Consider the following 14,760-nt stretch of genomic DNA (forward strand, 5'->3'; position numbering starts at 1 on the left):
TATGCAGTTGGCTAAAAGGATAGATATCAGAGTGTGGTTGTAAATGGGGTTCATTCGGAACAGAGTCACTAGTGGTATACCACAAGGCTTTGTATTGGGTCCTGTTCTATTTAATCTCTATGTAAGTGATATAACTAAAGGTTTGTTGGGTAAGGTATTTCTTTTTGCTGATGATACAAAGGTGTGTAATCAGGTTGATATCCCTAATATGGAACATGATTTGGCTTCACTGGAAGATTGCTAAAAGCAGCGGAAACTGCAGTTCAATGTTCCTAAATGTAAAATAATGCACCTAGGGAAAAATTATCCCTTGAGGGAGTACAACATTGGGGGTACAGTTCTGACCAGCACTACAGAGGAAAAAGATTTGGGGGTATTTATTTCAGATGATTGCAAAATGAGCAAACAATGTGACCAGGCAGTGGGAAAAGTGAATAGAATTCTAGGATTCATCACTAGAGGGATCCCCAGCAGGAGGAAGGAGGTTCTGATTCCCCTATAAAGATCTTTAGTGAGACCTCATTTAGAATACTGTGTCCAGTGCTGAAAACCTCACTTACAGAAAGATATTGATAGGACAGAATGAGTCCAGAGACAGATAACAGAAATGGTGAAAGGTCTGAGGGATAAAACATATCTAGAGCAACTTCAGGAACTTAATATGTACAGTCTGGAGTTAAAAAGGGAAAGGGGAGACATGCTTGAAACCTTTAAATACATCAAGGGGGTGAATAAGGTTAAGGGGGGGCATTTTTTTCAATATGAATCCAAAATTGAGAACACAGGGACATGACCTCAAACTAACTGGAGGAAAGTTTAAAACTGATCTTAGAAAGTATGTATTTTACTGAAAGGGTAGTTATATAATAAACTTCCAGCAGAGGTAGTGCTACATTCAACAGTAAATGGCTTCAAACCTGATTGGGACAAACATAGATCTATATTTATACAAAAAAAAATTAACTAATAAAAAACAAAACAAACAAAAAAAATGGGCAGGATCAATGGACTACTCATTCTTTTTCTGCTGTCACTTTTCTATGTTTCTATAAATTGTTGGGATTTTATTGAGACTGATAACTGAAATAATCCTTTGTGTTGTAGAAAGGCAATGTCCGATGTGTCGAGGAAAGCTGCCCACCTCTGTCCTGCCCAAACCCAGTGAGAGAACCCAATAAATGTTGTCCCATCTGTAAAGGTGAGACAGATGGAAGAGGAGCTCAGATTCTTCCCAATACTCTGTAATAACTCTTAGGCCGCGTACACACGGGCGGACTGTTCGCCCAACCTTGTCCGCTGAACAGTGTTTGGGCGGACAGTCCGCTCGTGTGTGGGCTTTCAGCGGACAGTTTCAGCGGACAGTTGGACGGACAAAGTCTTTCGGAAATTCCGAAAAACTGTCCGCTGAAACTGTGTTTGAGCGAACAGTCCGCCCGTGTGTGGGCCTGTCCGCTGTACTTTCGAAATGAGCGGACTGTTCCCGCTCGGAAAGCCCGCCCATTTCGAGCGCGTGTACAGGTAGGCGGGGCCCGCGAAGGAGACGTCGCGGGCTCCGCCGCCTGGAATGGGCTTAAAGGGGAACCCCAACGCCGAAAAAAATCGGCGTGGGGGTTCCCCCCTAGTCCACACCAGACCCTTATCCGAGCACGCTACCCGGCCGGCCAGGAAAGGGGGGCGAGCGAGCGCGCCCCCCCTCCTGAGCCGTACCAGGCCGCGTGCCCTCAACATGGGGGGTGCCTTGGGGAAGGGGGGGCCGCGCGGCACCCCCACCCCAAAGCACCTTGTCCCCATGTTGATGAGGACAAGGGCCTCTTCCCGACAACCCTGGCCGTTGGTTGTCGGGGTCTGCGGGCGGGGGGCTTATCGGAATCCGGGAGCCCCCTTTAAGAAGGGGGCCCCCGGATACCGGCCCCCCACCCTATGTGAATGAGTATGGGGTACAATGTACCCCTACCCATTCACCTGTGAAATAAAGTACAAATAAAAACACAACACAGGGGGAAAAAATATTTTATTGCACAGCCGGGGGTCTTCCGTCTTCGGGGGTCTTCTCGCCGGACTCCTCCGCTATGTGTGTGTAGCTCTTTTGCCAGCGGAGGAGTCCGGCTTTCTTCCTCCCCGCCGCCGGCCTCTTCTCCCGACTTCGGGGGTCTTGTCCCCCTCTTCGGTTCTTCTGCCGGGCCACCGCGCCTGGTCCGGTGGCCCGGTCTTCTGTCGCCGTCTTCCGTTCTTCGGTCGCCGCCTTCGGTTCTTCTGCCGGGCCACCGCGCCTTCTTGTAGCTCTTTTACAGGCGGTGGCCCGGTCTTCTGTCGCCGTCGCCGCCTTCCGTTCGTGTTCTTCTTGTTCTTCTTGTTCTTCTCCAGGCGATGTTGACACGTCGCTCCCTCCGGCCGGAATGCCAGAGCCGCCCTGCGCTGTGACTTATATAGTGACAATGGGGCGGGGTCACATGGTATATGTCACATGGGTTGGTCACATGGTGACCCCGCCCCCTTACGATGTCATAGTCCCCATGTGACATCAACCCATGTGACCAACCCATGTGACATATACCATGTGACCCCGCCCCATTGTCACTATATAAGTGACCGCACAGCGCGGCTCTGGCATTCCGGCCGGAGGGAGCGACGTGTCAACATCGCCTGGAGAAGAACAAGAAGAACAAGAAGAACACGAACGGAAGGCGGCGATGGCGACAGAAGACCGGGCCACCGCCTGTAAAAGAGCTACAAGAAGGCGCGGTGGCCCGGCAGAAGAACCGAAGGCGGCGACCGAAGAACGGAAGACGGCGACAGAAGACCGGGCCACCGGACCAGGCGCGGTGGCCCGGCAGAAGAACCGAAGAGGGGGACAAGACCCCCGAAGTCGGGAGAAGAGGCCGGCGGCGGGGAGGAAGAAAGCCGGACTCCTCCGCTGGCAAAAGAGCTACACACACATAGCGGAGGAGTCCGGCGAGAAGACCCCCGAAGACGGAAGACCCCCGGCTGTGCAATAAAATATTTTTTCCCCCTGTGTTGTGTTTTTATTTGTACTTTATTTCACAGGTGAATGGGTAGGGGTACATTGTACCCCATACTCATTCACATAGGGTGGGGGGCCGGTATCCGGGGGCCCCCTTCTTAAAGGGGGCTCCCGGATTCCGATAAGCCCCCCGCCCGCAGACCCCGACAACCAACGGCCAGGGTTGTCGGGAAGAGGCCCTTGTCCTCATCAACATGGGGACAAGGTGCTTTGGGGTGGGGGTGCCGCGCGGCCCCCCCTTCCCCAAGGCACCCCCCATGTTGAGGGCACGCGGCCTGGTACGGCTCAGGAGGGGGGGCGCGCTCGCTCGCCCCCCTTTCCTGGCCGGCCGGGTAGCGTGCTCGGACAAGGGTCTGGTGTGGACTTGGGGGGAACCCCCACGCCGATTTTTTTCGGCGTTGGGGTTCCCCTTTAAGCCCATTCCAGGCGGCGGAGCCCGCGACGTCTCCTTCGCGGGCCCCGCCTACCTGTACACGCGCTCGAAATGGGCGGACTTGCCTCCGCCTTACGTGGGCGAGTCCGTTCATTTCAAAAGTTGAGCGAACTGTTTGCCCAACCTTGTTCGTCAAACAGTCCGCTCGTGTGTGGGCAAGTCCGCTCATGCAAATTTTGAGCGGACTGTTTGCCCAAACTGTTTGACGAACAAGGTTGGGCAAACAGTCCGCGCGTGTGTACGCGGCCTTAGTAACGTCTGTTATGGCATTTTGTGCAGTTTTTATCTGTGCTGAATCAATGTCCTATTCTTCTTGTTTTTACTGTGGGACTGACATAGAAGTCTTCTTCCTTTCATCTGTTTCACTTCACTTCTCTTTTATTATACCTATTCTAATTTCAGTATTTCTTTTTCAGTATGTGTGCAGGACGGTGTAGAATTCTTGGAGGGGGTAGAGTGGGAGCCGGAAGGAGATCCATGTAGCACCTGTGCTTGTCTGAATGGTGATACAGTATGTGGAGTCAGTCAGTGCCCCCCTCTGTCTTGTCTTCATCCTACCCACAATGAAGGTAAGAAGAACACTTACACCGTAGTCTGCACATTTTGCATTGTAAATCCTTGCATGAACCTGCATGAAAAAAGTGAAAAAAGCTATCAATTTTATACCAATTAACCCTAGAGATTCTGACACTGTAGCCCACCTGGTACCATTCTATATTATAGGTTCGGCAGGTTTTATGCATGGTATGTTAATCGTAGAACCATGACCTTTAAATATAACTGTAAATGCTGCATCATATCAAAGATCTGAGTTACATTTAACCTAATTCTTATGTTTAATTGGGCAAAATGCGTGCAGTAATAAATGTGCTTACTAACCTAGGTGAGTGCTGCCCAGTATGTGACACCTGTACCTACAACCAGCGTATATATGGCAATGGCCAGGACTTTACTGACCCTGACAATCCCTGCCAGAGCTGCCGCTGCCAGGTGAGAGCGTGCGTCAACATTACAGCTACTTAATAAATAAATTAGCAGAATTAACTTTAGTTAGATGTGTCATGTGATTACTCTAATGGCATTTTAAAATAGTATTTTTCTTTTTATTATTTCTTAGAATCCAGAATATCTGTCTGTTATAATTTGAATATAGGCATAACCCACTTTTAAGTACACAATGGGGTTTACTTACTAAAGCTGGAAAGTGCAAAATCAGGCTCACTTCTGCATAGAAACCAATGAGTTTCTAACCCCAGCTTGTTCAATTAAGCTTTGGTAATAAAACCTGGAAGCTCATTGGTTTCTATGCAGAAGTGAGCCTGATTTTGCACTTTCCAGCTTTAGTAAATAAACCCCATTGTGCACTTAAAAGTGGGGTATGCCTGTATTTAGGTGCAATAGTTGAAATGAAACCAAACTCCAGTTAGAAAAAAATATTCATGTATATATTCTTAATTTAATGAAATTGTATTCACAATATATGAAAAAAACTTATTATGGTCAAATTTGATGAATTATCCCTCAGCAAATCTTAGGATCTGCTTTATCTAAAAAGTAAATTATAAAAAAAAAATCTTAGTAACCTATACAATATAATGGCTGACGCAAAATCACATGATTCTAAAACTTTCAGTGGTTTATAGTTTCTCAAACATTAAACAAAATATTTCCTCCCACATGTCCTGTGTGCTGAAGATGCGGCTCTGAGACAATGTCTGTATGTCCAAATGTCATTCTACTATCCAAACATTTACATATCATGCCCTAAAATCATTTTTCACATTAACATTAGATAAACACACCAACAAAAATTTGTCCATTTTCTCTTCTACATACACTAAAATATATACTGTAAAATCAAGCTTTCTATTGATAGGTTAAACTTGCTACTTGATTTACTAAAACTGGTGAAAACAGAATCTGGTACAGCTGTGAATAGTAGCCAATCAGCTTCTAAATTCAGCTTGTTCAATTAATCACTAGCCGACCAGCCGCCACAGTTACACTGCGGCAGGTTAGCTCAGCTGGGAAAATCGGCGTAGCTGTATATCACTCGTTTAAGACATCACAGCAGTCGTGCGTGCCACCACGTGTCCCCCTGAGCTGATGAACGTGCCCGGTGGGTGCGATGGCTGCCAGGCACCCGCGATAGCTCTTGACAGAGCGAGAACCGGGATCTGTGTGTGTCAACACGCACATCCCAGTTCTCTCAGGGGAGAGGAGACAAATTGTGTGTTCTTACTAAGCAGGAACACTGATCGGTCTCCTCCCCTAGTCAGTCCCATCCCCACTAGAGTTAGAACACACACAAGGAACACAGTTAACCCCTTGATCGCCCCCTAATGTTAACCCCTTCCCTGCCAGAGCCATTTATACAGTAATCAGTGGCTATTTTCAGCTCCGATCGCTGTATAAATGTCAGTGGTCCCAAAATAGTGTCAAAAGTATCATATCTGTCTGCCGCAATGTCGCAGTCCTGATAAAAAATGCAGATCGCCAACATTACTAGTAAAAAAAATTAAAATAACATAACATAAATCTATCCCCTATATTGTAGATGCTATAATTTTTGTGCAAACCAATCAATATACGCTAATTGCGATTTTTTTTTACAAAAAATGTGTAGAAGAATATATCGGCCTAAACTGAGGAAATAAATAAATAAATAAATTGGGATATTTATTATAGCAAAAACTACAAAATATTGTGTTTTTTGCAAAATTGTCACTCTTTTTTTTGTTTATAACGCAAAAAATAAAAACCGCAGAGGTGATCAAATACCACCAAAAGAAAGCTCTATTTTTACCACCTCATCCCTTTAAAACCAAACTCATATTAATTACACAGGTTCTGTGTCTGATTAAGGTTGTAATTAAACTCACTTGGTGCCTTACCTGCATTAAATTATCCTCAGAACCTGTATAATTCATATGTGTTTGCGTTTACAGGGATGAAGTGGCAACGCTACTGTACATAATAGGCTAAAAACAGGCCGAGTGCATGGTGACAATACCACAACAAGAGAAAAGGAGAATGCGCAGTGTATACAAGTTCCAGTATATTAATTTTAATCAACGAAGCATGTATTTAGGCTTGACATGCATGTTTGAAAATGAGTTTGTGGAAATTTGTGTATGCTGGGCTTTCACCTTTTTCCATTTTTTTTTTTTGCTGTCTTGGATTGTTTTGGTGAGACCTGTTCTCACGTTCTGTCCCTGTGACATCAGAAATGAGGGGAATAGGTGTCACTGGGATAGGAAGACGCTGAGAGCAATAAAAATCCAGCCAGAGGTTCTAACCCTTCCCTGCACTACTAAAATTTTAGGGTTTCTTTTCTCTGTCTTTTTCTCCATTTGAGTCTCACTTCCTATCACCACATGAATAAAAATGATTCTAACCTGTACTCCCTTTGTCTAAAGCTAAGAAAATGCATTGGGTAGGATTGGTCTCTAAAGTTGGACTCCAGGCATACAGCTAAATATACTAAATCTTCTGAATCACCCTTTGCCTCCACCTCTTCGAGCACTGTCCCTTGGTTTTACCCCCTACCCAACTCCCAGTGCCACCATTTTTAGAGAATAGAAAATTTTGTGGTATTTGTATGGAATAGATTCATGAAAACCCCCAAGCAACAGGATTCTTCACCAGCAACAATAGATCCACCTGAAACAATAGACCCCCAGTCACAATAGATTCCCAACAGCAACAAAAGATCCCCCAGTAGCCAACATCAATAGTCCCTCCAGCATGCCTCATCTCCCCTTGCCAATACATACATTCAGTGCTGGAGGTGCTGGAAATGCATTCCCACTGAAAACATTTCCTGCAAATAAGGGAGGTGTTTTACCGAAAAAAAAAAAAAAGATTTGTATTTGATCTCTGGCACATGGCTGTACATTAGGGCATAGGGCTGAACAGCATATTCTATAATTCTTATCAATAGGCTTTTGGGTGCTACAACAATCAGGCATATTTTACTCTATACAACTGTATGACATAATGTGAGACTGTGTGCAAGAGCTTTTTCTGTCCATCTAATGCGGAGGTACACAGCCCTACCTGCCAGTAGAGTCAAGCTTGACAATGGATCTGACTTTTCTCCAATGCAGTTAAGCATACCTCCCAACTTTTGGATTTGACAAAGAGGGACAATTTGTAAAGGGGAGGAATTCAGCTTGCCGAGTGGGTGTGTCCAGTGGGCGTGGCCATATTGGGTGGCTTTTAAGTACATTGGCAAAACCAAAGGCTCTTGCAGAGAATACAGTGAAAAACAACACACAATAAACGCAATTAGCATGAAATATTTAGAGAACCTTATTGGATACTGATTTTTCTGCTGACTACTGTGACGCCTGTTCAGGAGAGTGCGTAATACATCAGCTTCAGGGCTCCCCCTAACTCCCAGCCTTGGACTGGGCAGCAGCAGGACATTGATGAGTAATTCCTCTTTGTTCGCTATATTCTAGCCTCCTGTCAAAATATTCCTTGCCAGTTCTCCTGCAGCACACCTTATTTGCTTCTAGACCTATTCTCGCAGTTCTTGCTTCTCCCAGCCTGAGCTACAGGGGATTATATGATGCTAAAAGCAAGTCAAAGTTGGGTACTTACAGTAGTTATATCTTCAGCTGAAAAAAGGTAAAGCATGTGCAGGTTAAATGTATCAATTACAAACTGATATTATTGTGTATAATTCTTAATGTGTATGGAAAGTTATAGAATATTGAAATCTCTAACACTCTTACTTGTGCATAGGATGGTACAGTCCAATGTACTCCCATTGTATGCCCATCTGTGTCATGCTCTAGACCAGAAAAAAAACCTGGCCACTGCTGTACCACGTGCCCTGGTAAGACATCTATTTTACTGGTTATTGGAAATATGCCATGTGGTCATTTGTATTTATTTTTAACACTCTGTATGTACTTCTTCCATGTAAACTTGTTGGTGACATTGCTCAGACTGCATATACTATGAGAATACCTTTTTGGATGGACAACAGTTCACAAACCCAGATAACAAGTGTCAGGAATGTGGATGCCAGGGCGGGCAAGTGACGTGTGCAGACAGAGGGTGCCCAGGACCACAGTGTTCATATCCATTGCCAGGAACCTGCTGCAACAACAACTGTAATGGTAAGATTGGTGTATATCACTTGGTGTATATCACTGGTGCAAACCAGTTCACCAGAAATAAAAAAATTACCTGCAGCCTCTGACCTTTCCAGGAGGTACAGGTGACATTTCCTGGGAGCTCAAGTTCACTCTTGCACTCTTGCAATGGACTAAAGTGCATTCTTGTGAGGTTTCAAGCTTCTAGCTCCTCTAGAAGGCTTGGCGACATCCCCAATGCCTGCCGGAAGTGTAGGAGGCAGAGGATGGGGTAAATGTTTTTATTTTTGGGTGAATTATTTTTTTTACAAACTTTGACTATTTATATTTGTATTGGAAGACTTTGGATGGCACTGGGTGTCACTCTAGGGAAGGATGAAGGTTATGGAGTGGGTTAGGAGACTCTGCAGCTGACTTGGTGGACCTGTAGGGAATTAGGATTCTGGAGGGAGCAGGGGAGCTCTGTGGGCCCTTTTGGAGGTTAGAAACACCATGGGGGGACTGGAGGCTCTGCAGCAGGCTGGGTGGCACTCTGGGAAGTTGAGGGGCACTACGGGAGCTATGAGGCACTGTGGTAGGTTAGGGATCTCAAACTAGTTGGAGTGAAGGAGATGGGAGGTAACAGCCAGGCAGTAGGCCATGGCCCGGTGGTTGAAAATCATTGCTATAGAGCAGGGGTCTCCAAACTATGGCCCTCCAGTTGTTCTGGAACTACAATTCCCATCATACCTAGTCATGTTTGTGAATGTCAGCATTTTACAGTGCCTCATGGAAAGTGTAGTTCCGCAACAGCTGGAGGGCCATAGATTGGAGGTCCTTGCTATAGAGCATGTAACCCTACACATGTATATTTTATAAACCATCTTGCATGTCTTAGGAAATATGCCAACAAAAAGGCCTGCAAAAAGCACACGCCATTAGCAGTTACAAAGAAAATAAAGTTAAGAGCTTCCTGTGTTTGGGCCGTAGATGATGGAAATGGGTATGACATTCATAAATACGGTTTGATTTTTCTTACAGTGCCATCTATTAAATAAAAAGGAAATCACTATGGAAAGTGTTAGGGCCTGTGTTGAAATGCTTTGGGTTTGTGTTGATGGAATCAGTTTGACATCAGTTTGAGACACTTTAGAATTCATTAACAGATGCTTTTGACTTGCAGTTGGTGTCCTTCTGACCTGCACTTCCATAGGAATACAAAACCTGTTTAAAGCAAACAAAAGCCCGTCAACCAAGGTTCTTAGGGGTGTTGAATACAATTTTGCAATACAATTTTAAGACATGTTACTGACTGTAGATTGTTATGTGGCATTTCTTGTCTTGTACAGGTTGTAATTACGCTGGAAAGGAATATCCCAATGGTGCAGATTTTCCACATCCCACAGACAAGTGCAGACAATGTCACTGCATTGTGAGTACTAACATAAGGTGCTTCCTGGCAATGGGTGGTTGGACATATAGGTACAATCTGATCACCAAAAGACCTTTCATATAAAAGGCCTTTCCACAAGCATACATGTTTAAATTGCCTGAAGGAAGGACATACTGTACAGAAAAAAAAAAAACAGAACAGGCCCAACCTAGGGGATAATCAATGGATGATCAGGAAAATCCAATTAAGCTGATTCTTTTCCCTGAAAGTCTTGGCCATAGCATATCTGCCAAGGTTAGGGAGTGAATATAAATGTGATTGTACTCCAACTGTAGACAGCTGGATAAAGTTAAATTCCTTAGTAATTATTTTAATATTAAACGGTTTAATGGGCTCATATTTTTGCCTCCCCTGGTTCCTTCCTCCCCCTCTCTTCAACATGCTGTGTCTCTGGGCTTCTCTATGTAATTCAGGTAGATAATGTCTGGTGGGTAGGGCCTGGAAGGTTGTCTTACATGGCTTCCTGAAAACATCGCAGCCTCCTGCTTCAGTACTACTCTCAAGAGCCTTCAGCCCTGATGAGCAGTGAGCTCCTGGGAGGTGTTATACAAATATCAAAATGCTTTTAGGGGGGATGTCAGTCTGGTGGTGCAGGTTTTTCTATACAAATTGCATTGAAATCAGATTAAGCACTTTTAGTACAGGAGAGAAGCCTGTACAACTGTGCAAGACTGAAGGCAAGTCTGAAGTTCAGATTTAGCCTCCAGAATTCTGTGACTGTTTGTTTTTCAACGTGATCTTCTCATTGACCTGTCTTTTCATCCCACTCAATATTTTATCTTTAGTTTAGAGATATACAATATATTATTCAGTTTCCGTTTTTTCTCTGTATATCTGTAGATGACTCAGTGTTTCCTCTCTTTTATGAAATGATTAATCATGAATGACAAAACTGTGTGTCTGTCTGCAGAATGGTAACGTGCAGTGTCTAACAAAGCGATGCCCTCCGCTTGCTTGCAGTGAGCCATACCCTGTGCCAGGAGAATGCTGCCCTCAGTGCCCAGGTAATAACATTCATGGAGGTAGGCAGAGGGTACACTGTAATATGAATGACAGTTAATGTTAGAGTGGTTGTAAAGCTTTCATATACCCAGAAGCAACTGGCCTTGCGTGATACACAGAGATGAGACACATCTTTCTACATAAGCTGTACCTGTTATCAGCAGCTCCTTCTCCTTGACAGCCTCCTAAAGCACACAGTTTACTCAGCATTTCTGAACTACAAAAGGCGGGGGGCTGAGATCTGACACCACACACAGCACAACATAGAGAACAAATCTGAGTGTAATTTGAGGCCAGAGTGGAGGGAATAGACACACCCACCTCTGCACAGTCACATAGGGAAACATGCACAGCTGAGGCTGTCAATCATCTTCTGTGTACTGAGGAGGGGGGCATTCCCTCAGGATTCTGTGGGTTAAGCATGTAGGCAGGTCTAGTCTATTTTTTCCACTGCAGGTGGTGCTCTTCTGCAGCAGCATAGTTGTTGGAGAGGAAGTCAAGAGGAACAGGGTTCCCTGGGTAACTGGGTGGGAGAAGCTATCCTATTGGATGTTGCGGGGGTGAATTCTATTACCAAAAGGGGTAACCCCGAGCCACACTCGGAAATTGCGTTGCAGGATCTAAGCAAAGTTACTTACCTTGTCCCCAGGACCCTGCGATGTCTCCCCGCTGTGTGTGCAGGATGTGTCCTCTGCTCGATCTATCGCTGTGAAGGGCTCCATTCCCTCCGAGTGTCATGACTAACGGGGATGGAAACTGGCGCCAAATTCAAAAGGTGCAAAAAGAATAATTCATACAGTAAACTGTAATATTACAGATTACATTACTGTATCAAATCATTTCATCTCTCTTTTGTCCCTAGTGCTTTGTCCAGTGCCCTGCATGCAGTTTTATATTATATATACTATTCTTTCTACCTGGAAACTGGAGATTGTCCATGGCAAACAAAAAGTGTTCCTTTACATCAAAAGCAGTTTTAGACCAGCCAGAAAACAGCGATAATAAATTAGAATCACTTGAAGAATTGAGCGATAGTGACTTGTGGGGAAATTTGTCATCAAGCAATAAAATTAATGACAGTCACAATTCTACAACTGAGCAAATTTCTGTGTTTTTGATTTGATTACATTATTGAATACATTTTATTATTATTATATTATTATTTGTTAGAATTATTTATAGTTATTTATTATATTATAATTCATGATTTTGTGTTTCAAACTTTATCATACCCGGGATGTCTACTAGACTCTTGTTTGGACAGATTTAAGTCAGTTATTCCTAATGCTACGTACACATGACCGGACTTTCCGGCAGACTAGGTCCGACGGGATCAGTCTGTCGGACAACTCGAATGTGTGTGGGCTAGTCCGATCGAATTACAAGCCTACAATATAAAACTCCAAATTTCCATGCAAAACAATGTACCCCTTTCAGCATCAAAAATCATACATAATCATACTGCCAGGGAGGTTAAAGTCCTGGCTTCCAGATTTGGAGTGCATTTTGCGAATTGGTAGAGTAGAGACAGATACCTCACTTGTTAGGAACAGTATTTGTGTCAAGGGAGAGGTTCCTGGCAAGGAGGGAAAGTATAAGGTCCCATCTCCTTGGAGGACACCTTCCCTCTTGGGCACAAGATGGCCAGGCCACACTCTAATCTCTTTACAGACACTGTCATTTCAGCTGATACCAGCTCTCTTCACATTACTGGAAACTGTGTGTGCACCTGGCTGGGTAGCCTTCCCAACCGGGTTTGTTGTGAACTGTGGCTGTGCAAGTTTTCCATTGCACCTGTCTTTGTGAACATGTGTCATGCAGACAGCAAAGAGAGCAGATAGGAACCACACTATGTGCTTTGGATTGAGGCAAGTACACACTATAAGGGACCTGCTTTGTTCATTTTTCATTTCAGAGGTTTACAACCACTTTAAGTGATCCCTACAAGCAGTGCCAGCTAAGTTCTATTCATCCCATGGTACTACTGTAGAACTCAGTGTAAAAGGCAAACTGATGTAGAGTTTATTTTAAAATGAGTATCTGCGTGCTTTCTTTTTTGTTTTCTCAGTGCCACCAGCAGACTGTCCATATTCTGGAATCACATACAGACACATGCAACGCTTCTATGATCCATCAGACAAATGCCGAGACTGTATCTGTAATAATGGCACTGTAACCTGTCAGCGGAAGCCTTGTGCTCCAACACCATGTACACATCCCCTTCAGGGAGACTGCTGCCGTTCCTGTGATGGTAACATTGCATTTTTTTATGATGGTAGCATGTACTCAGTGGCCTCTATACACTAGTTTCTGAATTGTGGAAAAGAATTAAAGGTCAGTGAACAAACAATTTAATTATATCATCTGTGGATCAGGATAAGAAACAAAGCAGAACAAAAAATACAAAAATCTTAAAGTGAAATTGGCCACTTTGTGTCAAAACTAAATTTTTACAAATATTTTAATAGACCAGGTTTAATTCCTTACTAGGGAAACACACTCGAATGTTTGGTCATAATTTGTGTACATGAAATGGAATACACTGTGGGCTTGGCATGGCAGTGCTTCACATACAGTATGGGAATCTATTTACTCCATAATTCCTTTTTAAAAAAGCCCCAAAGACAATTGGAGATCTATTGCTTGAAAAAATAAAACATAATGAAAGTGACTCCAGGAGTTCAAAAATGTATATTAGGGGTCAGTGGCGGCTGGTTTGTTCTTCTTTTGGGGGGGCGGCAAACAAACAACATCACCCCCCGGCAGCGTGGCACGGCAGTGAAACACCACCCCCCCACCCGCAGCGGTCCATCACTTACCCGCTTGTGCGCCCTCTAGGGACAGGCCACCACTAGGTTAAAGGACCATATTGTCTCAAAACGCTGTGAAGCAACCTTTGTGATACTGCAAATAATGATAGAATAATCTACTTTTTGAGATTCTAGAATCACTTTCTTTCTGGGCCTGATCCACTGAATATGATGATGCTATTCAGCGCCCAATGACAAGACTGAATGCAGGAAGGTGACATAAAAGGCTGAACCTTGACGATGAATTGTTTATTCAAGAACTCAGTGTACTACGTTTCACTTACCTATATCTTATGAGCAGTGTTGAATATGTGTATTAATCATCAAAACTGGCTGTACTGAGTTACTATATATATATATATATATATATATATATATATATATATATATATATATATATATATATATATAGGCCTTTTTTCCCACAGAATAGGTGCAGGAGCTCCCCCCACGTCTTGTCTCTGTCCTCCTACCCACCCCTGAGCAACATTCCTTGATTCCATCTTGGAGTAATTTTAGTAGGCCAGCCACTCCTGGGAAGGTTCATCACTCTTCTATGTTTCTCTATTTGTGGATAATGGCTCTCCACGTGGTACGCTGGACTCCCGAAGCCTTAGAAATGGCTTTATAACCCTTTGCAGACTGTTCTCACTTGTTCTTGAATTTCTTTCAATTGCGGCATGTGCTGCTTTTTTAGATCTTTTAGCATGCTTCAGTTTGTCAGACAACTTCTATTTAAGTGATTTCTTGATTCAACAGGTCTGGCAGTAATCAGGCCTTGGTGAAATTTAACTACGCTTTCCAAAAAATGTTGTTAATCACAATTCATTCATGATTTAGCAAGGGGAGGGGGGGCAGTTACTTTTTCACATAGAGCCAGGCGGATTTGAACAGCTTTTTCCCTTAATAAATTAAATCATCATTTAAAAACTCAGTTTTGTATTTACTCGGGT

At 43.9% G+C, this 14,760-nt stretch overlaps 1 protein-coding gene across 1 annotated transcript in view; it reads left to right on the forward strand.

Moving 5' to 3' along the window:
- KCP (kielin cysteine rich BMP regulator) overlaps positions 1-14,760 on the forward strand; it is a 183,197-nt gene that overhangs the window by 109,045 nt on the left and 59,392 nt on the right. Inside the window, exons 23-30 of the mRNA XM_077472046.1 lie at positions 1,105-1,198; positions 3,872-4,024; positions 4,339-4,445; positions 8,208-8,301; positions 8,414-8,587; positions 9,892-9,974; positions 10,906-10,999; positions 13,066-13,248. Of these exons, the coding sequence (XP_077328172.1) occupies positions 1,105-1,198; positions 3,872-4,024; positions 4,339-4,445; positions 8,208-8,301; positions 8,414-8,587; positions 9,892-9,974; positions 10,906-10,999; positions 13,066-13,248 (982 nt within the window). The remainder of the gene's footprint in view (positions 1-1,104; positions 1,199-3,871; positions 4,025-4,338; positions 4,446-8,207; positions 8,302-8,413; positions 8,588-9,891; positions 9,975-10,905; positions 11,000-13,065; positions 13,249-14,760) is intronic.

Source organism: Lithobates pipiens, unplaced genomic scaffold, assembly GCF_037356315.1.
Source record: "Lithobates pipiens isolate NorthernLeopardFrog02 unplaced genomic scaffold, aLitPip1_a1.2 Scaffold_8, whole genome shotgun sequence".
NCBI classification, from domain to species: Eukaryota; Metazoa; Chordata; class Amphibia; order Anura; family Ranidae; genus Lithobates; species Lithobates pipiens.